The following is a 23,709-nucleotide window of genomic DNA, read 5'->3' as shown; positions in this document are numbered from 1 at the left end:
TATTAATTAATATATTATTAATAATGGCGGCACGGTGGTGTGTGTGTGTGTGTGTGTGTGTTTGTTACTTAAGTTAAGTGCTATTTTCTCAGTATCTCACATTTATATTTTTTGGGAAATTTTAGATTATTGTGTTATTTTACTCATTCATTACATAGTATTTATTTGTTGTGGGTTATTTTAACTCTAAATGCGTTAAAAATATTTTCAGAAAAAATACTTAGTGCCCGATATGACTGAAACAATATCAGTGATGAGTGCTCTCTGACAGCTGCATTACAAAGTCAGCAGTGTGTGTCTAGCTTTTCTTGTTTGTTTTCTGGTAGTGTGTCTGTTGATGTGTCAGGAAGTCTGTTTCTTGATGTGTTAATATAAACCACACTTGATGAATTTGCTTGTCTTTCCGTTTTTAAACAACTGTTTATGTTATTTTCAAAGCCATATCTTGAGTGTGAGAAAATAACATTTCTGTCTATGTCTCTAAATTGCCAAATTAACATAGTTCAAATGTGTAGTTTTTATTTCAGAATTTTCTTGTATTATTTTATTTCACTTCCCCTTGTTCAAACGCACATTTTGCGGTTATGTTCAACTTCCTGCTAGACATGCCATCCTGACCATGAAGCTATGTAGAGTGTGAATCTGTACGTTATAGACATGCAGGAACTGGCTGGCTAGCCACATAGGTTTCCTTATAAAGCTGTAAAATATTTGCTCCTGATGGAAAAACAAGAGGTTCTGTCATGTTTGAAGAATATTGCTCACAGTGAATATGAGCTCAATCGCCTGCAGCTGTGTTACTCAGAAGGCTGATGTAAAATTAACCTAAATAAACAGTTGAAATTAAAAGATTAGGATCAATGTAGAAGTGCCAGTAGATGTCCCGTACATTAAAGATCAGGAGATTTACACCTCCTCTACTTAAATAAAATGCCTATCAGGAGGCTATCAGCTACAGCAGCAGAACAAAGCCCATCAGATGATGAAACAAGCATTGTCTAGTAATAATTATTCTAGCGGGACAGAATTATGAAAGAAAATGAAGTGAGAGCTCAACTGCAGACACATCATTATGAAGTTCATGATACAATCTGCAGAAGTGAAACCTTTACAGCAAATCTACCACGATATACAAGTTTAGAAATTTCTCAGTTCTGGTTTTGCATAATGTGCTGCAGTTTCAAAAATGCAGCTGACACAGATTGATACACAAACCATTCTGTGCCGCAGGTGTTTTTTAAGAGCTCAAAAAGATATGTGCTTCAGTTAAGGCCAGACGACCACACACCTCCTACTGTGTAATATACAGTCTGACTAGACTGACAGAGACACAGAGAGAGAGAGAAAAAAGAGGAAGAGGAAGGAGGGAGAGGGTGTTGAACATAGGAACAAGAAAATGATGAATATTGTAGAGAGGTGAGAGCAATTTTACCTTATTCAAAATACATAAAAATTACAGCGTACAATATCTAATCGGGCAGCACGGTGGTGCAGCAGGTAGTGTCAGAGTCACACAACTCCAGGGACCTGGAGGTTGTGGGTTCAAGTCCAGCTTCGGGTGACTGTCTGTGAGGAGTTGGTGTGTTCTCCCAGTGTCCGCGTGGGTTTCCTCCGGGTGCTCCAGTTTCCACCCACGGTCCGAAAAACACACGTTGGTAGGTGGATTGGTGACTCAAAAGTGTCCGTAGGTGTCAGATGTTGTATGTTGCCCTGTGAAGGACTGACACCACCTCCAGGGTGTATTCCCGCCTTGCGCCCAATGATTCCACGTAGGCTCTAGACCCACTGAACTGGATAAACAGTTACAGACAATGAATGAATATCTAATCAATTATTACATTTAAAAATCCTGTGTCATAAAGAATTTTTTTAAAAATATAACCAATGACACCATGTTTAATGTCCATGACGCCTACATTTGCTCTCAGTCAGAAACAAGGCGTTGAAAGTTCCCTAGCAATCTCAGCCAAGCCATTTTCAACCATGTTCTATAGCGTTGGAACAGTTCCTTTATCATGGGCTCACAGGTGTTAGGGTGTGGAGACAGAGTGGGAAAGAGACAACATACTCTTTACATACCGATAAATCAAATGCTCTGACGACGACAACAAAGAGTAATTTTCTATAAAAGCGACAGAACTGTAAAAACTTTATCCAATCATTTCACTCAGAGTGAACAAAAGAACTGAACTGCTTTCTTGCTTGTCAATACACCTACAACACCCTGCCCACACGTACGTGCACTGTTTGTGTATTCGAATGCACATACGCAGAGATGCCAGATGTCTGACTGAAGGCTGGAAGAATGTCAGGGGAAGGTACAATTACCTGCTTCCAAAAGAATAAAGAAAGGTATAGACGGAATATTCATTGGAGCCTGGATAAATACAAAGGGCAAACATGAGTGAAAATTCGTGTAGCTGTTATTGGTGTTGTCTTACATGTGAATGAGACATGAGGTAGGTAAACAGTTCCACACCTCTGCCGTTTGCCTGTTCAGGGGAGTGCCTTTTTCAAAGAGGGCTGTAAGTAAGGGGTGGGGCTTTTTTCTTTAATAAATAAATAAATAAAGGCTCTGTGGCCTCTACAAAATCCTACTCTAGATTTAGGACCTCGGTAAATGTATTCCTGTTGTAGGTGTAAGAAATTCTTTCTAATATTTGTATATATTCTCATAAGCTTGGGCTCTATGATTATACGTTTCTCTTTATGATATGATATGTTTGTTAGAGTGAGTTGTGGATGTGCTGATTCCTTTAAGAACACTGACCAACAGTTGCATCACAAACATATTTCTGAAACAAAACCATTTTATTTCAGAATATTATCTTGACTCAGGTCTGGAGAGGATGTGAGTCAATAACACAGCAAGAGATATGAGGACATACTTTTCTGCTGACAGTTTCTAGGTGTGCAGAACATTTCACAGTCAGCGATAGGGGTTTCAAGCAAGCTGCACTCACAGGGCTCTCCTTTCGCAATAATAGCAATAGACCACTGAACTGACAGTGTGCAGTTGGCTGGAGGGATGTACAATTTCTCAGCACTATTTGTTCCTTTTAATCTTTTTTTTTTTTTTAGCTCAACTCTTGTAATGTCCTGTTGTTCTGAAACATCTCCCTCCAGATGTGGTTCTGTCCATTTTCTGCTAAGAGAAGACAACAGAAATCAATATCTTTGGTGAAATACAAAAGTGGAACACTCATGCTTTGATATGCTTTCACATGAGGGTGAGTGTTTTTCGTGTTGCAATGCACTAATACTGATGACTCCAACCATGAGCCTGTAACACACGCCTTAATTCTAACCAGTGTATGAAATACTCCCTAGATGACATCACTTTGTTCTAATGTGAGTTGAACACTTAAAGTGGACGTCTATGATTGTGAGAAAATGCAGGTTGTTTATGTTTTGTTTACGAAGCTCCTCAACTTTTAAGGTGGAATGATAAGTCTGAGAAGAAAGACGACTGTTGTTTGTACATTCAATTTTCATTCACTGTTTGAACTACTACAGAAACACATTCGTAACTCAGGTTGTTTAGTTTTTACTGCAATGCAGTTAGTTGTCTCCAGAATTTGGAGAAATTTCCACCTTAAGAGATCTGAAACAGCAAAAATAAGTCAATATTACACACATATGGAGCAGGAATAGAAATCTCATTTCGTTCTTTTGAATGAGAAAGACTAGCATACTGGACAGAGACCATTTTTCTACTCATTTACTGACACCAGGGCTTCATTAACACATTATATCTGTTTTGAGCACACACACTGTAGAGTTAGCAAATGGTGAGGAAACATCTTCTGAATTATATGAAAAGTGTATTTTCATTACATTTGTGAGCATCCCTTTAACCTTCCTCCTGCGTTAGCTCTCTTTTACCGTCTCTTATGTTAATGGGTCGGTTTTGACCCGTGTTTTAAATCAGCCATAAGACCCCCTAGAAAACAATTAATTATCAACCAATTTATTTCTTACCTCTTGTTTACCTTGTTATCTCTCCTTATCCATGACAGGATTGGTTTTATTTTTCCATTGTTGATGTAAACTGGAGATGTACACTCTACAAAACATAAACTCTAAAGTGACAGGGCCTTACATGTCTGGACATGTCTGTCTTTCCTTGTTTTGTGAAACAGACAAAGATAGAAGCCCCTAACTGAAGCTCAGGGGGTTGTAGGAAGAGCCAGCTATAGACTGTTGGTGTATAGTGTTTATGATTCCAGATTTGGCACTTGTTTTTGTTTTCTGATTTAAAATTATACCTGTGTCGAAATTGGCCCTAACAACAGAAAAGCCATAATTTTAATAAGAGCATTTTATAATTTAGAAAAAAAAAAAATTATTTTGTTGAAATTGAAGTCCCTGACAACATCTAAAAATCTTGATGCAATAAACAAATTTATGGAGCATTGTATGCATTTAAACATTGGTGAAAACCCTAACACAAGAGGAAGGTTAAGTGTTATTTTGGTATTATATTAAGGTGACCATATTTTGGTTTTCAAAAAAGAGGACACACTGTGCAGGTTGGCAGCATGGGCCTGGGCCCAAAAAGTTGACAAATCTTTCCATAAATGTACAACTATGTTCCTGAACTTTAAAACATAAACAGATACTCTTTAACAAGAAGCTTTTTCGACATATTTCTTTCCATTAAACATTTGGCCCTTTAAATATAATAAACTAATATTTTATATATCATTTCTTGACAGCTTTTTATCATTCAAAGCCTGTTATTTTCAGGTTCATAGCAAACTACAAAATGAAAGCCCTGTATTAAAGTGACATGTTTACACCAATACACTCATGATCATGACAGAAACTGAGTTTACATTTTACATTAAACGTAACTAAAAGCAAACACCACACCGTATGTGAGTTAATTCATTCTCGGCCATGTTCTAGAGATTTGGCCTGTTTTTTGTGTAAAGTTAATGTGAAACAGAAAATCCTTAATTAAAAAACATAATCTAAATCAAATCAAATTTATTTGTATAGCGCTTTTTACAACTGATGTTGTCACAAAGCAGCTTCACAGAACTCCTGTAAGACAAAGTTTTGACATTAAATGTAAAAATGTAAAGAATGTATAAATATGAAAAAAAAAAAAAGGAAGGTCAGTAAAGGTCAGGTGTGTCCGTGTATTTGTGTCATTATAGGGACAGAAGAGAAGAGACGACTTGTAAACAGATTTGTAAGCAGAAAGTAAAAGGCTCATGTGACAGAGAAACGCTTCCAAATACGAAGTTTATCCCTCTCGCCCCTTTTGCTCCCCTACAACAATGTGATCAAACGTCATCGAAGTGCACACTTCAAAGAAGGGATTAGAACTTATTGTAGGAATTGGGACGGGGGAAAACAGTGGACGGCAAAATCCCGGACATTTTTAACGATTTAGAAATCCTGGCAGGGGACGTTTTTCAGGTCCTGAAAAGAGGACATATCCAGCCAAAAGAGGACGTCTGGTCACACCAATACACATGAAAAGATAATATAATATAAATGAACAATTTAGTTCACAACTGGCAAAACATAAGTTGATAAATGGCATTGTAGACACATGCTATCCTACCTTTTGGAGTGGAGCTAAAGTCAGAGAAAATTGGTGATTTACTAGCAGTGCAAACAGGAGCAAAATAACTGACCAACTCACTACAGCGCCACCTCTCAGACCAGTGCTAACTATTAGTGATGTTCAATACCACTGATTTCCTTTCCAATCCGATACAAAGGAAAATCTATACATCTAAAAATTGTGTATTTCAAATGATAGCTTCATAAAGAATTCAAAATATCAGAGTTATTCATTTATTTATTTATTTTAAACTCTGAAATATATTCAGGTAGCTTCCTCATTTACAATACAGCCCAGTTAATACAAACCGGATTCCAAAAAAGTTGGGACACTAAACAAATTGTGAATAAAAACTGAATTCAATGATGTGGAGGTGCCAACATCTAATAGTTTATTCAGAATAGAACACAAATCACAGATCAAAAGTTTAAACTGAGAGAATGTATCATTTTAAGGGAAAAATATGTTGTTTCAAATTTTCATGGCGTCAACAAAAAAAGTTGGGACAAGGCCATTTTTTACCAGTGTGTGGCATCCCCCCTTCTTCTTACAACACTCAACAGACGTCTGGGGACAGAGGAGACCAGTTTCTGAAGTTTAGAAATAGGAATGCTCTCCCATTCATGTCTAATACAGGCCTCTAACTGTTCAATCGTCTTGGGCCTTCTTTGTCGCACCTTCCCCTTTATGATGCGCCAAATGTTCTCTATCGGTGAAAGATCTGGACTGCAGGCTGGCCATTTCAGTACCCGGATCCTTCTCCTACGTAGCCATGATGTTGTGATTGCTGCAGAATGTGATCTGGCATTATCTTGTTGAAAAATGCAGGGTCTACCCTGAAAGAGATAACGTCTAGATGGGAGCATATGTTGTTCTAGAACCTGAACATAGTTCTCTGCATTAATGGTGCTTTTCCAGACATGCAAGCTGCCCATGCCACAAGCACTCATGCAACCCCATACCATCAGTGATGCAGGCGTCTGAACGGAGCGTTGATAACAACTTTGGTTATCCTTGTCCTCTCTGGTCCGGATGACATGGCGTCCCAGTGTTCCATAAAGAACTTCAAGATGGCACAGTGGATTGTCTTCACTGACAATGCTTTCTGAAAGTATTCCTGAGTCCATTCTGTTATTTCCTTGACAGTGGCATTCCTGTTTGAGGTGCAGTGACGTTTAAGGGCCCGGAGATCACGAGCATCCAGTAGAGACACTGACACTCTGAGAAGGTCTTTTTGTACCCAGTCATGTTGTCAATTGACCTAATTAGTGTTAATTGGTCTTCCAGTTGTTCGTTATATGCTCAATTTCCTTTTTCCAGCCACTTATTGCTACTTGTCCCAACTTTTTTGGGATTTGTTGACACTGTGAAATTGTGAATCAACATTTTTCCTTTAAAATGTTACATTTACTCAGATCAAACTTTTGATCTGTCATCTATGTTCTATTACGAATACAATATTGACATTTGCCATCTCCACATCATTGCATTCAGTTTTTATTCACAATTTGTTTAGTGTCCCACCTTTTTTGGAATCCGGTTTGTACAACAACAGAAAAAACAGATCATTCAAAATATGTGAAAATGGTGTTTCAAACACACAAAAAAGAGAAAAATAAGTTAAATAATAAAACATTTCAAATAAATTATTGTTTAATTATAAAAAGTACCAAAAAATGAAAAAAAAAAAGAAATCAAGAATTGATTTTAGAGCATAAAGGTCAGGTATCGGAGGTACCGATATTTCAGTATTGATCCACACACCACTACTAACTTTATAGTCTAACTATAACTTGTGGCGGATATCTCAGATATCTAAAACTGAAAGTCATTCTGAGTAGAAATGAAGGCAAAGTGTGAACACACAGACTACTGTAAGACTGCCGTTATATTTTTGCACCTTTTTAATTAATGTGTGCTTGAATATTAAATATGTCATTTTTATTAAATTAAATTGCTCGCCATTTTGATCAATAGTTTTGCACAGCTCTGTACTAGACATTTTGACAAACAAATAACCCAAAAAGTTTTGCCCCCAATAATAGGCTAACTAAAAATAGACTAAAAAAATACCAAAGCTAAAATCAGGACAGGAAGTAGAGCAATAATAATTACACATATGCACACACACACACGCATACATACACACACGCGCGCGCGGTTTTGCTGACACTTTTCTTGGTGTGCGGAAAATCGACCGTCATTTCCAGGGTCTTCAAACAAGCAAGCATGCCCACACACCACCTTGTTCTCATTTCACTCCTGTGTAAGTATTACATCCATATTATTTATTGTATAATGTCTGATGATTAAAATAAACTTATATAACAATATTTACATAGCCTACACTTGTGAAAATTATAATAAATTTACTTGTAGTACTAAAATATTACTAAAGAAAAATCTACTTATATGTTTATTTAATGTTGAGGATTGCTTAAATTATAACTCTACCAGTTTAAAACTGAATTATTAATGGTATTAATTATATTGTTGTCATTTTACACATTGGTAATATGTGTATAATAATATTGTATATGATAAGATGTTAAATTATATAACATAATATTTTTCGTTTGTTAATAAACGACTAAATCAATGTTCGTCCACTCAAATAGCAGATGACATAAACAGAATTATAATAATATTAACTTAAGAAATAATCAAGGATTTAAACGTAGAAGTGTAAGTGCAATTGAAGGTAACATACATGTCATTGCTCAAAACATATTTCAGTAAAACTTATGTGACTGCAGGCTACAGGAACGATTAGTCACCAAACCCAATATCTAGATAAAATGTGTGATACACACTTTAGTGCACCAATGTGTCCCTCACACTGTTTGTGATGCCAAAGCACAAAAATATAGGTAACCATTGCTAAATACATCCCAGAGACTAAATCCTAACCCTAAGCTTAACACAGTTATCACCCTAAGCCTAATACTAACCCTAGAGCATGTGGAGGTAGTTTTAGTAGAATGTGCATTTCATGCTTTAGTTGCCCAAAATGGTGATGCTGGCAGTTGGTGGAACTTAAACCATGTGTGTATATCCTGCCTTTAGATTCAGCTCGAGTAATACAAAAAACCCACTGTAAATTATATATAAATGTTTGTTGTTTTTTTTCCAAGTGTAGGAGTTAAATAATTTATGAGTGATCGTACTGTTCACATTTCTGTTTCAGTAGTTGCCCAGGGCTCTGGCCAATGGATAAACTGTGGAAGGAGTGAGGAGCTGTTTGTTCAACCCGGAGATAACGTAACCTTGCAGTGTGACTGTAAATCAGAAATTGGTTGGGATATCACCTGGATCAGAATCTGTACTCCACTTCCAATGGTCCTTTCCACTTACGAGTCCCTTATAAATCCAATTCCCCGGCACATCATCAAAATCCACCCTAAGAATAAATCCAACATTCTAATCATCGAGAATATCACAAAGACTGATCTCGGCCTCTACTACTGCACTAAAGTCAAATCCAAACTGGATCACGGCAATGATCAGAGATTGTCAGAGGAAAAAGTGTACCGCGTTTGTAACACTTCCATGAAGGTTTTGTTTGAAGGTAGTACTATAGTCCTGGGTCCCAGTGTACCAAAATATATACCACTGTATATAGCAACTAAAAGCCTATTATAGCGTAATTACTTAAAAGTACTTAATATAACTACAGTATTTATGTACTTGTAAAATGGTTATACAATTATATGTATTATGTATGTTATTGTTTTATCTTTGATTAATTAACTGCAGAAATTTTTAGATTTAATTTATCTAAATGCAATATTTAGACATTATACAGTTACTACATGGTACTCAACACTATTTGTTATAGAGCAAATATTTGTTGCTATTTGTTAATATTTATTATATATACATATATATGGTCCTGATGTATTGTACAAAATTGTATGCCTAATTAGCAATAGCTATAAAATATTTTATAGGCTGCTTTACTATGCAGTAATTACATAGTAATAAACAAATCAAAAATATGTATTTATTATATTTGATAACTTTGAATGTATATTTATGTTAAAAGTTTCTGGTTCCTTTTAATTGCTACACTGATGGTTAATTAAGCTCCACTTTTATAAACAAATTGACTCTACACATACAAAAGGTTGTTCTTGAAGCGTCCATTTAGAAAGATGATATATAACATGTACTTCACCATGAAAAGACCTATTACAGGATATATATATATATATATATATATATATATATATATATATATATATATATATATATATATATTAAAGTGGACCTGGATATATAAAAAAACAACAAACAAACAAACAAACAAAAAACTAATATACGTTTTTAACTCTTCATAGATCCATATGAAACACATTTCATCAATCTGAATCTGAATCTGTCCTTCAAAGGACCATTAATGCACTCAAACATTTTTATAAGGAACTCATATTTCTAAATATAATTATTGAATATAGAAAGGAAAGATTGAATAACCTTGAAGAAGTGATAGTATACTACAACAAAGTCTTGGAGATACTGTTCCTCAAATATTGCTCAAAAAAAGAAGAAAAAAAAGATTTGAACTGACTCTGTAAAAGCATGTTTTTGTTTAATGACTTGTGCTGGAAATAGATCTTCATTTAACAACAAAAATAAGGAAATGGAAAATCAGATATGCCTTGAACAACCAGGCCAGCAACCTATTTCTTCCAAAAACATTTTTCCACTGGCCACGTACAACATTTATCCGAGTCAGTTCTGACTTTTAAGACACACTTCATGCTCACTGTACATTTTTTATTACAAAATCAATGTTGTTTTTATGTAATGTTCTGCCCAATGCCAAGCTGTAGCTAGAGGAGTATCAAACCTGTAAAACTGCATTCTGAACTGTCCCTAAAGCTATCTCTTACCTGACCTCACCTCAATAATGTTTCTGAAAATGGATTCAATCAAATTCTCACAGAAACATTCCAAGAAGATTTTACTGTAGCAATAAAAAGTAATGCCTTTTATTTCATATTATTCACTACAGAATACAAAAAATAATAATACTAATAGTTTTGGGCCAGTTCAGCACACTTGGAGGAGAGCTCTTACTGCCCGGTTATGTTTTGTTTGCTAACAGATGCCTCTCACTGTATTCCCTCAGTTCCTTCTGTCCCCTCAACAATTCCAGTAACCGAAGAGCGTGACTGTAGTCAATGTTGGCTGATTTTGCAGACTGTGTGTCTAGTGTGCTTCCTTCTCTCTGCTCTACTTACCTCTGTGTTTGTGTTCTGCTGCTGCCACAAAACAGGTAAAGATGCTCACATAATTATGCCTTATAGTGTTTGATGATTTTTCAATATTAATTATATACAGCTGGATTAGTCAGAATACATAGTGTTTTTCTTAAGTAGTTCTCGCTGAACATAAAAGTAATTTATCAGATACTGAACTTAAAATGTTTAATAACATCTACAATGTTATGAAGATATTTTAAATGTTTTTGTGCTATAGAGTTAGGTCCATATATATTTGGACACTGACGCAAAGTGTATATCTTTTTACCTGTTTACTGAAACATATTCAAGTTATTGTTATATAATGGATATGGACATGAAGTCCAGACTTTCAGCTTTCATTTGAGGGTATCCCCATTAAAACTGAATGAAGGAAAAAAAAAAAATATCAGAGAACTTTCTACAATATTAGGAGAGGCAAAATCTACAGTTTGGTACGTCCTGTGAAAGAAAGAAATCGCTGGTGAACTCCTCAATTCAAAAAGACCTGGATGCCCACAGAAGACAACAGTGGTGGATGATTGCAGAATAATTTCCATGGTGAAGGGAAACCCCTTCATAACCGCCACCAACCAAGTGAAAAACACTCTCCGGGAGGTAGGCGTATCAATATCCAAATCGACCATAAAGAGAAGACTGCATGAAAGTAAATACAGAGAGTTCACTGCACGGTGAAAGCCACTCATAAGCATCAAGAATGAAAAAGCTAGATCGAACTTTGCTAAAAAACATCTAAAAAAGCCAGCACAGTTCTGGAAGAACATTCTTTGGGCAGTAGAGACCAGAGTGATGGAAACAAAAAAGTATGGGAAAGGTGTGGTACAGCTCATGATCTGTAAAACACGGTGGAGGCAGTGTGGTGGCTTGGGCATGCATGGCTGCCAGTGGCACTGGGTCACTAGTGTTTATTGATGATGTGCCACAGGACAGAAGCAGCCAGATGAATTCTGAAGTATTCAGAGACATACTGTGTGCTCAAATCCAGCCAAATGCAGCCAAACTGATTGGTCGGCGTTTCATAATACAGACGGACAATGACCCAAAACATACAGCCAAAGCAACCCAGGAGTTTATTAAAGCAAAGAAGTGGAAGATTCTTGCATGGCCAAGTCAACCCAATTGAACATGCATTTCACTTGTTAAAGACTACACTTCAGACAGAAAGGCCCACAAACAAACAGCAACTGAAAACCGCTGCAGTAACAGCCTGGCAGAGCATTTAAAAGGAGGAAACTCAGCGTCTGGTGATGTCCATGCATGCAAGAGTTTAGGCAGTCATTGCCAACAAAGGGTTTTCAACCAAGTATTAGAAATTAACATTTTATTTACAATTATTTAATTTGTCCAATTACTTTTGAGCCCCTAAAATAAGGGATTAATAAATAAATAAATGCTTTAGTTCATCACATTTTTATGCAATCATGTTGTTGAACACACTGAATTAAAGCTGAAAGTCTGAAATTCAAATGCATCTAAATGGTTTTGTTCAAATTTCATTGTGGTAATATACAGAGTTTGAAAATTTGGCCTCTGTCCAAATATTTATGGACCTAACTGTTTGAATATGTATTCCACAGGGTTGTTAAAACAAGACCATAATGAAAAAGGAAACACCACCAAGCAGGAAACCAATGGGGAACAGGTAGGGTCTGAATTTCCATGATGACATTAAGTATTTGTAGTATATTAATGATTGATCCTCATCTCCACAGGCTGAAAGGTGGTACACTCCTGCAGTTTTCAGTAGCTTTATGTATCAGACTTATAGAATTTTGTGTGGTAGTTGTGTTGAATTAATATTGATGGAATTTCCTTCCAAAACGTGATGAATTATTAATTGAATGTAGAAACGGCCCTAGAAAGGGTTGAGTAAAGTCCAAGAACTGTTCCATACAACACCTCAAAATGGAGGAAAACTGTATCAATAAATCAGAAGATTAACTTATTATTAAGAGGTTTAACCACTAAATAAAAGCTAGTTCAAATGCTACTCCTCCATGCACGTAGCCACATTCATCAGTGGAATAAACCAATAAGCAAATAATTTAGTAACAACAAACCAAACAGCGGACAAAGTGGTTATTGTCAAGTATTTAATTACTAAGTAATAATTATTGCTTAATGAACACTTAAATAACACTTACATTGATCGGTGTTTATTAATGAGTAATTAATTTTTGATTTTGTGACCCCTTAATAAACTATTCCAAATTTGAGTTATTCAATATCTATTGCAGAGTGAAGACATGCAGGTGTACTATGCTTCCCTGAATATTCCCAAAGGGCCAAGCAGACGCATCAAGAGGAACCCCTCCCTGAACCCTGACTTTAGTGTGTACAGTGAGCTTAATAAGGAACAACATTAAAGTTATAGACGAGAAGAATACACACCTTCTTATAATACACACCTAGTAATAGCTGGATGGCTTGATGTGTTTAATAACTTTGTAATTACACATTATTAAATACATAACAATTTAACTAGCAGTGGTGGACTGAAACCACTTTTCAGTTATTTATGGAATTACTAAATTCTTACATATAATCACCATAGGTTGCAGTTTATTATTCAGCTGCATTAGTGAATATTTTAGTTACAATGACGTCACATGCAATGTATTTGTGTATTAAACTGTTACTTGAGGTGGAATACAAAATGATACTGAAAAGCTCAGCTCATGTTGCTTAACTAATACCTCTAGCTTGGAGAGCTTAAATATTAAGATGGCTTTAATTAACATTAGCAATTTAAATTTAAGATTATCTTTTTTTTTTTTTTAAAGTGGTGAGCTAGAGCTACACAGCAATAATAAAACACAAAAGCGAAACCTTACAATTCTTCTTACTCTTAAAAAGGTTTTATCCTGCTGGTTATAGCTGTTTTCAATATATACAGTGGTTTGGGCTGTCTTGCTTTGCAATATTTTTTATTCGCTATTATTAATTAAACATTTACAAAACATTTGAAAATCTTCAGGACATTCTTGCAAAATCTTACATATAATTTTGTAGTGTTGAATTTGTATTTAATTATTAATATAACATTTACTACATGGCCAATAGTGTAATCCTCGTTTCTGGAGAATTTGATTAAAATTTTGAAAATTTAAATTGAACTGCATTATTATTAATTTAGATTTTTTTTGTACAGTGCAATCAAAAAGAGGAATTTGTGATTTGTCATGCATTTTTACAATTTACAATTTACAAATTTGCATTTACAATTTATTTTAATGACAAAAGAGTTTGGTTTGCACCATGGATGCACCACAGAATACAGATGTGGACCGTAGGCAGAAGAGCTACACTGCTGTAGCATTTTCAAAATTGTTTTGCTGGAATAACCATGGACTTCCCTAGAAAAAGACATAACTAGAATAGACATAAGTCTAGAATTACGCTTTATGCTTCCGGATCAATAGATACTTTGTGTTTGAACCCATCACTGACAACATTCTGGATGATTCATTTAACCTTTGACAGTACGGGGTTGAGCTCAGGTCCTGAGGAGCCAGGGATGTTTCAGCACGATACAGTGAAAACATTGTAAATGTTGTATTTGTAAATTTTCAGTTTAATAAATCTTGAAGGGAATTAACAAATCATAGATTCTCATTTTTAATGCATTTCACAAACAATAAAACCCTAATGACTGAAATGAGTTTACATTTTAAAAATCATCACATCACACCTGTATGAATTTGACAATTCTTTCCAAAACCACGGGCAGTAAGAGTTTTAAACTTCCATCCAGTATAGAGTATAATTTTGTATTCTAAGTTAGTGTCTGGACAGCTGGCAGCTTTCAAAGCTGACTTCTGGAACTCTGCAGTAGTCGAACCCAAGGGCTTCAGGACCATGGATAGCAACAGCCAGCCTTAAAACTCAATCACATTGGTGAAAAATCCATTAGAATGTATTAGATTTTCACTTCCACTCCTTGCTGGTAGTGATAAAGTAATAGCGACATGAGTCTGCCTCTAGCCAAAACAGAACTGTCCAATTATTCTTGGCAGGGAGAAGGTAACACATAATAGATCTGTAAACACACCATACTGCCCCTGTTATAAAGCATTAATAACTTTATCACGTCTGTTGCCAAATAGATTTTTTTCCAACAAGAACTGAACAAAGATATTTTCAAAGGCCGTCTTAAAACAATGGATTTGAATCTTAGCTCTGAGAATGCACACAACAATAACAATATATGCCCAAATATTCTCTCTTTTATACATTTTTTCTTCTTAAAATTAATTATTTAAATCTGCACTGGTTCTCCATGTAATCTTCTTCGAGATACATGAAATGATAACAGGATACTCTTGAGCAGCTGGGCAGGAGCTAAAGGTTATCATACCCATTGCCAGGCATTGGCTAGAGCAGTGTATAGCAGGGGGACTCAATGCTCTGCAGTGATGCATCATCATCCAGTACGATGGGGATTAGATTTAGTGGATGTTCTGATCCAGAATCAATCATCTGGGATCAGCACCTGACGTCACTAAAGTTTTTGTGGCTGAATGCCATCAAATCGTGACAAGACATCTAAAGGTATTACCAGATGTGTACAGGATGCAGTAAAGGGGACAAACTCCCTATTAATAGCCTGTGTAGTAAAGTGGTTGGCTGAGCCGGTGTCTCGTTGGTGTTAGAATGTGCAGCTCACTGGTTGGCCCCTAGATGGCACTGTGACTTCATAGGAACTTCCCATATTCTCAGTCAGGACTGAATCTTAATTAGGTCTGTCCTGTAGAAATGAGAGAGAGAGAGAGAGAGAGAGAGAGAGAGAGAGAGAGAGAGAGAGAGAGAGAGAGAGAGACTTTATCTGAAAATAGACTTGGGGAGTGAGGGTGATAAAGGAATACAGAAAATTAGAGAGAGAAAAAGAGAAACAAAGAGCAAAGAGAGACAGAGTGAGTGAGATGAAAGATAAAGAGAATGAGTGAGACAGTGTGAGAGAGAAACCGAGAGAGAGATTAAAAGAGTGAGAATGTGTGAGACATTAAGAGAGAGAGGGAGAAAAAGTGTGTGTGTGTGTGTGTGTGTGAGAGAGAGAGAGAGAGAGAGAGAAAGAGACAGAGAGAGAGAGAAAGAGAGCGAGAGAGAAAGAGAGAGAGAGAGAGAGAGAGAGAGAGAGAGAGTGAGAGAGAGAGAGTTTGAAGTGCTCAGTAGGAGGGCAGCTGGTTCTGGTTCTGGCTCTGGTTCCTGCAGAGTTTCTGAGGGGCCGGTGGCAGAAGGGGAAGTGTCTTTATTTTCAGTTGCGTGTTTCAGTCGCTTTTACAATCATTCATTCAGGGCTCGGACACACACTGAGAGCTTTGTGATGAGGTCACCCGCCTAAAATAATGAGGGAATGAGAAAGGAGGGGCGAGAGAGCATAGGGGAGAGTGGGGCGAGTAAGCGAGCGAGAGCAGGGGAGAGAAATGAATGCAGTCTGCTTCTGTAGTGGAGGAGGGAAAAAGACAAGGGGCGCACAGTTGATTGAAGAGGTTTGAGAAGCACATACACACATTTGGGGACATTACATACACACATTGATTTCAAGGCAACGCTAACCTTAACCCTAAGCACCATTAGCCTAACATTTACTGTAGCCCTACCCTAACTCTAGCCTTAGTCTTTACCCTAACCCTACACACACACCCCCACACACACACACACACACAAACCTGGGGGACCTCGGAAAACTGTCATTCAACATCCAGAGCTGACTTTGCTATTGCTTTAGTGGCTGAAAGCTTGGTGTGACGTATAGTGTAGAGTCTTTAAGGCTTTACTGCATCAAAGTGGAACACACTCCCTGTTAATCCCCTTCATTTAAGAAGTGAGGTAGATGTAGCGTGTGTCTGTGGATGTATTTTGGAATATTAAAGTTAGCAACAAAGAGCTTAACTCCCTGCTGGAGATGTAATGGATGAGCTATGTAATGGCAATGGGCACATTCTCGTGCATTTCCATATTCATAACAATTTGCATGCCCTGATTTTGCCACAGCTTCAAGGAAATGTAAACTTTCTCCTGATTGCACATATGACTTTCTGTAAAGCGAATGAAGTAGAACTGATGAAAGCTGTTGTCTGACAGACACTACTGACAGCTAAGTCGTGGTGATGGTCTTGGGAGATTTGCATGTGTACTCTGTCTTTGACAAAAACGGATGCATGTTTTTTTGTTGTTGTTTTCTTGAGATGAAACAGAGGGGAATATGAGCTGTTATCCCTCTGTTTGGCTGCTGGAAGTGGTGCTGTTTAGGCCAATAGGGGGTGCTGTCCCTGTGTGGATCCCAATACCAATGTGTGGAAACCGGAGCACCTTGAGGAAACCCACGCAGACACAGGGAGAACACACCAGACTCCTCACAGACAGTCACCCGGAGCGGGACTCGAACCCACAACCTCCACGTCCCATACTCTTTATTAACTAGAGTTAGTTACAGAATGTATTTAAGCTCATCCATGGTCATTTCTGGCCATATGTTTGGGAGTGAAATAAGTGCACATTCTCGATATGGAACACTGGACGCTACAACACTTCTGTGAGGATTTGATGGGTTTCCTTTACAGAAATGTTAGTGGGGCTCGATTACTCCACTGCCAACAACTGGCATTGGGTGTGGTAACTTCAAGCTCATGTGCAGCTGCTCCAGAGGCTCCTCTTCTGAGGGGTAATGGGGCAACACCTTTAAACGGAGCTGTGTCGGCACTGGGCACACCTTATACTAGAGCGGAAACTCTGCTTTCATTCCTTTGTACTCTAATATCTATCCATCGTAGTATTTCCATCGTTTCCATTCTCCCTCCATACTAAACAACCCCTGCTTAATTATCCCATGAGTGCCGTTTTCCACTGTTCATACATAATGCAGAGTGGCTCTGCCAGGAACTGATAACCTTACCATGAGAGTGGAGAAGGAGAGGAGTGGGGGATAAGGACAGAGAACATCACACAGAGAGGGTGAGATCGAGTTAAGGAGAACAATGGAGGTGGAGAAAGCAACTGTAAAGGGGTTAATGGGAATAAAAATGCGTAGTTATTAGAAAAGAAAGACATGCTTCCTCACTGTGCGTTACTGGGCAACTTGCAAACGTGAAATCAAGAGAAAGAATGTGCAATGAGGTGTGGATTGGTGCTTGGGACGACTATCATTGTCAAGGGAATGTGTGAGGAGTGCAGCCTAACGTCTAAAATCAACCTTAAACCTCACTATAACAATAACCCTGACCATGACTCATAGCCTTAACCTTAACTTTAACCCTAGGGCCAACGTTAATCTACAGAAAGGATTGTCTCCTGTGTAATATTCTCTCGTAACAGTTTACAGCACTGTTTCTGTAGCTCTCATACAGGTTTAAATAAATCGTGACACCATTGGCAGGAGCACTTTTACTGAATGTAAAATAACTATAAATTCAGTTCAATTCAATTCAGCTTTATTGTCCTTATACAATACAGTGTAGTACAGTATAATGAAACACTGTTGGTCTACATTCTAGTGCAGACACAGTGCAGACTATAGTGGATAAGGGATGGGAGATGGCATGCATAAGGGGGAGAAGGTACATTGAAAAAGGTGCAGAAATGCAAAAACAAAGGTGCAAAAGTACAAGAAATAAAGTGCAAGGTGCTTATTGAACATGTGTGTAGATACGTCCGAGGTAGACTCACACATCACATTCATTATAGTTCAAGTTGTAAATTAAGATAATTGGCACCTAGCCATGTACGAAGCTAACTTGACAATGTTTGTCATTTTTCCATGTGACCATTCCACCAGTAACCACAAGATGGCATTTACAACCAGCTGTAATTCAGTTCCTGATAATACTGCAGCACAAAGTAATGTAGAAATTGCATTGAAACATCTGCATTAAAATAATAATAAATAAATAAAAACCCTAACCATGAGAGCAATCTGTGCTCCAGTTGGTGCAGAATGGACTTTGATGTTCAGAGGCAGGACAAACCCAACCATGTAGAACAGGCACCTCCCTTTCTCTTCTGGTGGTGCAACCTCCAACTGCCTTAAAAAAATAAAGAGTCACCCATGCTACCCACATGATGTAGGCTCAGGGTTAGAAGGAGTTAGTGTTAGTGTGAAGCCTAATGTTGAAGTGAGGGTCAGAGAAATGTTTAAGGTGATTTCTTGTGTGATGTCTGGAGGTTAAGGTTAACATCAGGTTGATGTCTAGTTTTAAGTTTAATCTTTGGATCAAGGAAAATATACATGTATTAAGCTTACTGTTTGGTTTATAGGCTCAGGGTTGCATTGGGGGCAAAAACTGTTCTCTGGTTTGTTTACATTCAGATGCTCAGTGTCTTTTAAGTTGGAACAGTGTGTTTGAGGAGAAAATAGTGATTGAATTTGAACTTGTCTGTAACTTTTTATTCACCATTTGAATTACCACAGAAAGTCATTTGGACCTCGAGTTGTGTAGTTTTGTAGGTCAGTGATCATTTTCTTGCAGTTAGGTCTCTCCCGAGTCAGTTCCATCTACAGCAAAAATGAAGCACCTTTAGAGCAGGAATAGAGCAATATCCTCATCTCAGTTCATGCTTTTCACAGTTTGCTGGTCTCTTCATTGTTTATAATTTTTAAAATAAAATTGTGAACATAACCTTTAATAAAACTGACAAAAAAAACATCAATTTCCAAATGTTTTCACTGAACAACTCGACTGTGTTTTGTAAACGTAAACATGTTAATAACATAAATAAAAGGGTGAAACGTTTATAGAGAATCTATGTAGTGCAGTTTTAAAGCATTGCCTGCTGTCCAGATCTGTCTCTGAAGGTGCATCACGAAGAGAAAAATCAAGCAATGGCCACAACAGAGCATTAAACAACTGAAGCCTTGCATCATGAAAGAAAGGGCAAACATTTCACTTGCAAAAGATTAACAATACGTATGCAAATGAGTAAATGGCGATTAAATAATTAAAAGAAATGGTGATGTAACAGAATGGTAAACATGACTCTCTCTCCCAGCTTTTTTGTAGTGTGTTGCATCAAATTGTGCTTGTGTTTTTACTAAATACAATCAAGCTGTTCAGTAAAAACACTGGAATTCTGTTCTTTCTGCTTTTTACTCAGCTTTTATTGGAATTAACAAATGATATTCTTGATTTTATCACAAAAAAGGTCCCAACGTTCCTGGAAATGGGTTTAGTACGTCAGAGTATTTGTTTATATATTCGCTTTGTATCATTATGCTATGATCACTGGATGCTGTTATTCATTCTTAAGAGTTTACTGTAAAATATCCCAGAGGTAATATGGGGAAACTGTAAGGGTTATAAATTTCATTCTAAACAACACTAACCAAACACTGCATGGTGGAGCTCAGGAGCACTGTACAGTGCAAAACAGGACACCAGGCCACCTGGCAACCTCAGGACCAGTGCAATACACAACGCTCCAATGATTAATGGGGAAGTGGAAAGCTAACAAATGGTGCAGGACAACAGATGGGCTACTGAAACTCTAAAGCAGGTGCCGCTCAGAAAGTGGCCAGTGAGTGAGTAGGGACATCTGTCTTGTAAAATGAATTGTAGGTGCATATACAATGGCTGTGTGAATGAGTTAAGTCAATGCTCATGAGTAGCTGCACATGAGCAACTGGTCACCATTCTCAGTCCCAGGCATCAGTTTGAGGGTTCTGAAGTCCCCCAGCATTGCTCTGTGCAGCTGTGTAACTGGGCTGTCAGCAGTGACAGAGCACTGGCCAATATCTTCAGGATTAGGTGGAGTGTTTTATTTTTACACAGAACTAGTCCACCAACATCTGACTAAAGTTCACATGGCTGACTGCCATCAAATTGTCAGAACATTGCCTCCAACATATAGCACAGAGCATATACCCAGAATAGTAGAGACTCTAGCAAATGCCTTAACAATTGTCCACTGTGAAGCACGGCACAAATGGATGTCCACTAACTTTTGACCAGGCAGTGTACACAATTCAGCACACTATTTGTGTTTGTGGATGTCAGAGACAAAACTGCAAGGTCTGTTGTACCTGGTCGGCAAGAGTAACTCTGCTTCTGAAGTAGATAAGGGCGAGAGGTAAAGTGAAAGAGAGAGAAAGAGAGAGTGAGAGATACAGAGCCATATGTGGTTGAGAGAATGTGTGTGTGTGTGTGAGAGTGTGTAGGGAAGATGGATGAGTTGCGGCTTGTGCCGGATCTCTCTCTCTGTGCCGGGGGGAGGGTGGGAGATGGATGTTAATGAGGGAGATGGGCTCGGCGACTCTTGGGATCACGGCGGATCAGTTAACGGAATAACAGAATAACAGAATACTGCCAGAACCGCAAAAACCACAGCCCCCCTGAGGACTGGGATAAAACACAGTGCAGAGCCCTCGATTATACACTCAGATGACACAGGATTAATTCCAAACACTGCCACAGTGACGCCAGGGTGTACATACGTACGTAGGCAAGAGCGACATGGATGTAAAACGTGTGAACAGTTAGCACTGGGGTAAGATAAAGTATCTGTTAGTTGGGCTGTGTTTAAAACTGACTTGTTCAGAGCATGTGCACATCCATTTGGGGTTCTGGAGCCTACCAACACACAAACAGTGAAACAAGACCACCCAGTTTTTTGTGTTTTTTTTTTTTTTTTTTGGCAGAAAATGATTTTGCGCTGCTTCCTGTGTAGAGTGCAGAGCCTTTAGAATTGTCCCGCCTCCTCAACTGGACCCCTGTTTATGCGAGGGTACAAAGACGAGGTTAAACACAGCAAAACAAAAAGTTTGGAAAAGTACTGGTTAAATTTGGAGACAATAACTTCAAAGAAAGGGTACAATGAAAAAAATGAGTTTCTGCTCCTCACTCCTGGGCTCTCGTGCTGAACTGAGCTGTGGCTCATTCTCATTTAAAGGAACAGACGCTGAAACTGGTCATTCTGGAGAGGGCTGCCCTGGGGCCTCCTCCCTGTTGGACATGCCCGGAACACCTCACCAGGAAGGCGTCCAGGAGGCATCCGGACCAGATACCCGAACCACCTCAACTGGCTCCTCTCAACGTGGAGGAGCAGTGGCTCCACTCCGAGTCTCTCCCGGATGTCCGAGCTCCTATTCCGGCTCGATGAAGCCAACAAGACCACATCATCCGCAAAAATGGAATCCTGAGTTGGATTCCAACTCAGGATTCCATGGAATCCTGAGACCACCAAACTGGACACCTTCCGCCACTTGGCTACGCTGAGAAATTCTGCGGTGACCGGTGACAACGGGCAGCCCTGACAGAGTCCAACTCCAGTCGGACTTACTGCCAGCCACACAAACCAGACTCCTTCTCTGTTTATATAGGGACTGGATGGCTCGTAGCAAAGAGACCAGTACCCAATACTCCCAGAGCACACCCACAGAATATCCTGAGGGACACGGTCGAATGCCTTCTCCAGATACACAAAACCCAAGTAGACTGGTTGAGCAAACTCCCACGCACCCTCCAGGATCCTAGCGAGGGTAAAGAACTGGTCCTGTGTTCCACGACCGGGACGGAATCCACATTGTTCCTCCTGGATCCGACGTTCAACTATCAGTCAGACTCTCTTCTCCAGTACCCCCACATAAACCTTACCGGGGAGGCTGAGGAGTGTGATCCCCCTATAGTTGGAACACACCCTCCGATCCCCCTTCTTAAAAAGGGGAACTGCCACCCCAGTCTGCCAGTCCAGAGGCACTGCCCCCGATGTCCACGCGATGTTGCAAAGACGTGCCAGCCAGGACAACCCCACAACATCCAGAGCCTTGAGCAACCCGGGGCGAACTTCATCCATTCGCCCTACCCGAGTGTCCAGAACACATGGCTGAAGGTCTGATGATACGACTATAAAGTCAATGATCGAAATGTGGCGTAGGGTGTCCTGATGCCAGGTGTACTTGTGGACACCCTTATGCTCGAACATGGTGTTCGTAATGGACAAACTGTGACGGGCACAGAAATCCAATAACTGAACACCACTCGGGTTCAGATCAGCTGGGCCGTTCCTCCCAATCACACCCCTCCAGGTCTCACTGTCATTACCCACGTGAGCGTTGAAGTCCCCCAGCAGAACAATGGAGTCCTGCTCCAGGCGTTAAGCCAGGGGGCTATGAGTAAGCCCACTCCTGCCTTACGCCTCTCACCCTGGGCAACTCCAGAGTGAAAGCACATCCAGCCCCTCTCAAGTAGATTGGTTCCAGAGCCCATACTGTGTGTCAAGGTGAGCCCAACTATATCTAGCCGGTACCTCTCAACCTTGCACACCAGCTCAGTCTGTTTTTCCCACCAGAGAGGTTATGTTCCATGTTCCAAAAGCCAGCTTCAGTAACCGAGGATCAGAACGCCAGGGCCCCCGACCCCGGCTGTCACCCGATCCACAATGCACCAGACCTGGATTACTACCTCTCCCACAGGTGGTGGGCCCACTGGAGAGTGGACCCATGTTGCTCCTTCGGGCTGAGCCCGGCCGGACCCCATGAGTGAAAGTCTGACCACCAGGCCTACTCCGGGCGAGGGAAGCTGTGTCCCTGTTTTTGATCTCTTCATCTTGGTCTTTATGGATCACTCTTTGTCTGGCCCATCACCTAGGACCAATTTGCCTTGGGAGACCCTACCAGGGCTATTGCCCCTGACAACATAGCTCCTAGCTCACACAGGCAACTAAACCCCTCCACTACGTTAAGGTGATGATCCTGGGAGGGGAAAACTGAGTAAATATTTTAATAAAAACATTTTAATAACATAAGTAAATAAATAGATAGATAGAATAGGTCTATGGGCTATACAAAACATGTTCATGAAGTCCTTTGCACAAAATCACTCTCACATAAAGAGATCTCACTAGCTCTATTCCTGCCAGTTTCAGTCCCTT

At 38.9% G+C, this 23,709-nt stretch overlaps 1 protein-coding gene across 1 annotated transcript; it reads left to right on the top strand.

Moving 5' to 3' along the window:
* Nucleotides 1-7,742: 7,742 nt before the first annotated feature.
* LOC136674593 (uncharacterized) lies at nucleotides 7,743-13,552 on the top strand. Its single transcript, XM_066650666.1, has 5 exons — nucleotides 7,743-7,847; nucleotides 8,769-9,149; nucleotides 10,716-10,862; nucleotides 12,426-12,490; nucleotides 13,086-13,552. Exons 1-5 carry the CDS (start codon nucleotides 7,811-7,813, stop codon nucleotides 13,212-13,214), a joined length of 759 nt encoding a protein of 252 aa, XP_066506763.1. The 5' UTR covers nucleotides 7,743-7,810; the 3' UTR covers nucleotides 13,215-13,552.
* The last annotated feature ends 10,157 nt before the right edge of the window (nucleotides 13,553-23,709 follow it).

Source organism: Hoplias malabaricus, chromosome 2 (genome assembly GCF_029633855.1).
Source record: "Hoplias malabaricus isolate fHopMal1 chromosome 2, fHopMal1.hap1, whole genome shotgun sequence".
Taxonomy (NCBI): Eukaryota; Metazoa; Chordata; class Actinopteri; order Characiformes; family Erythrinidae; genus Hoplias; species Hoplias malabaricus.
This window is presented reverse-complemented; position numbering and strand designations above follow the sequence as displayed.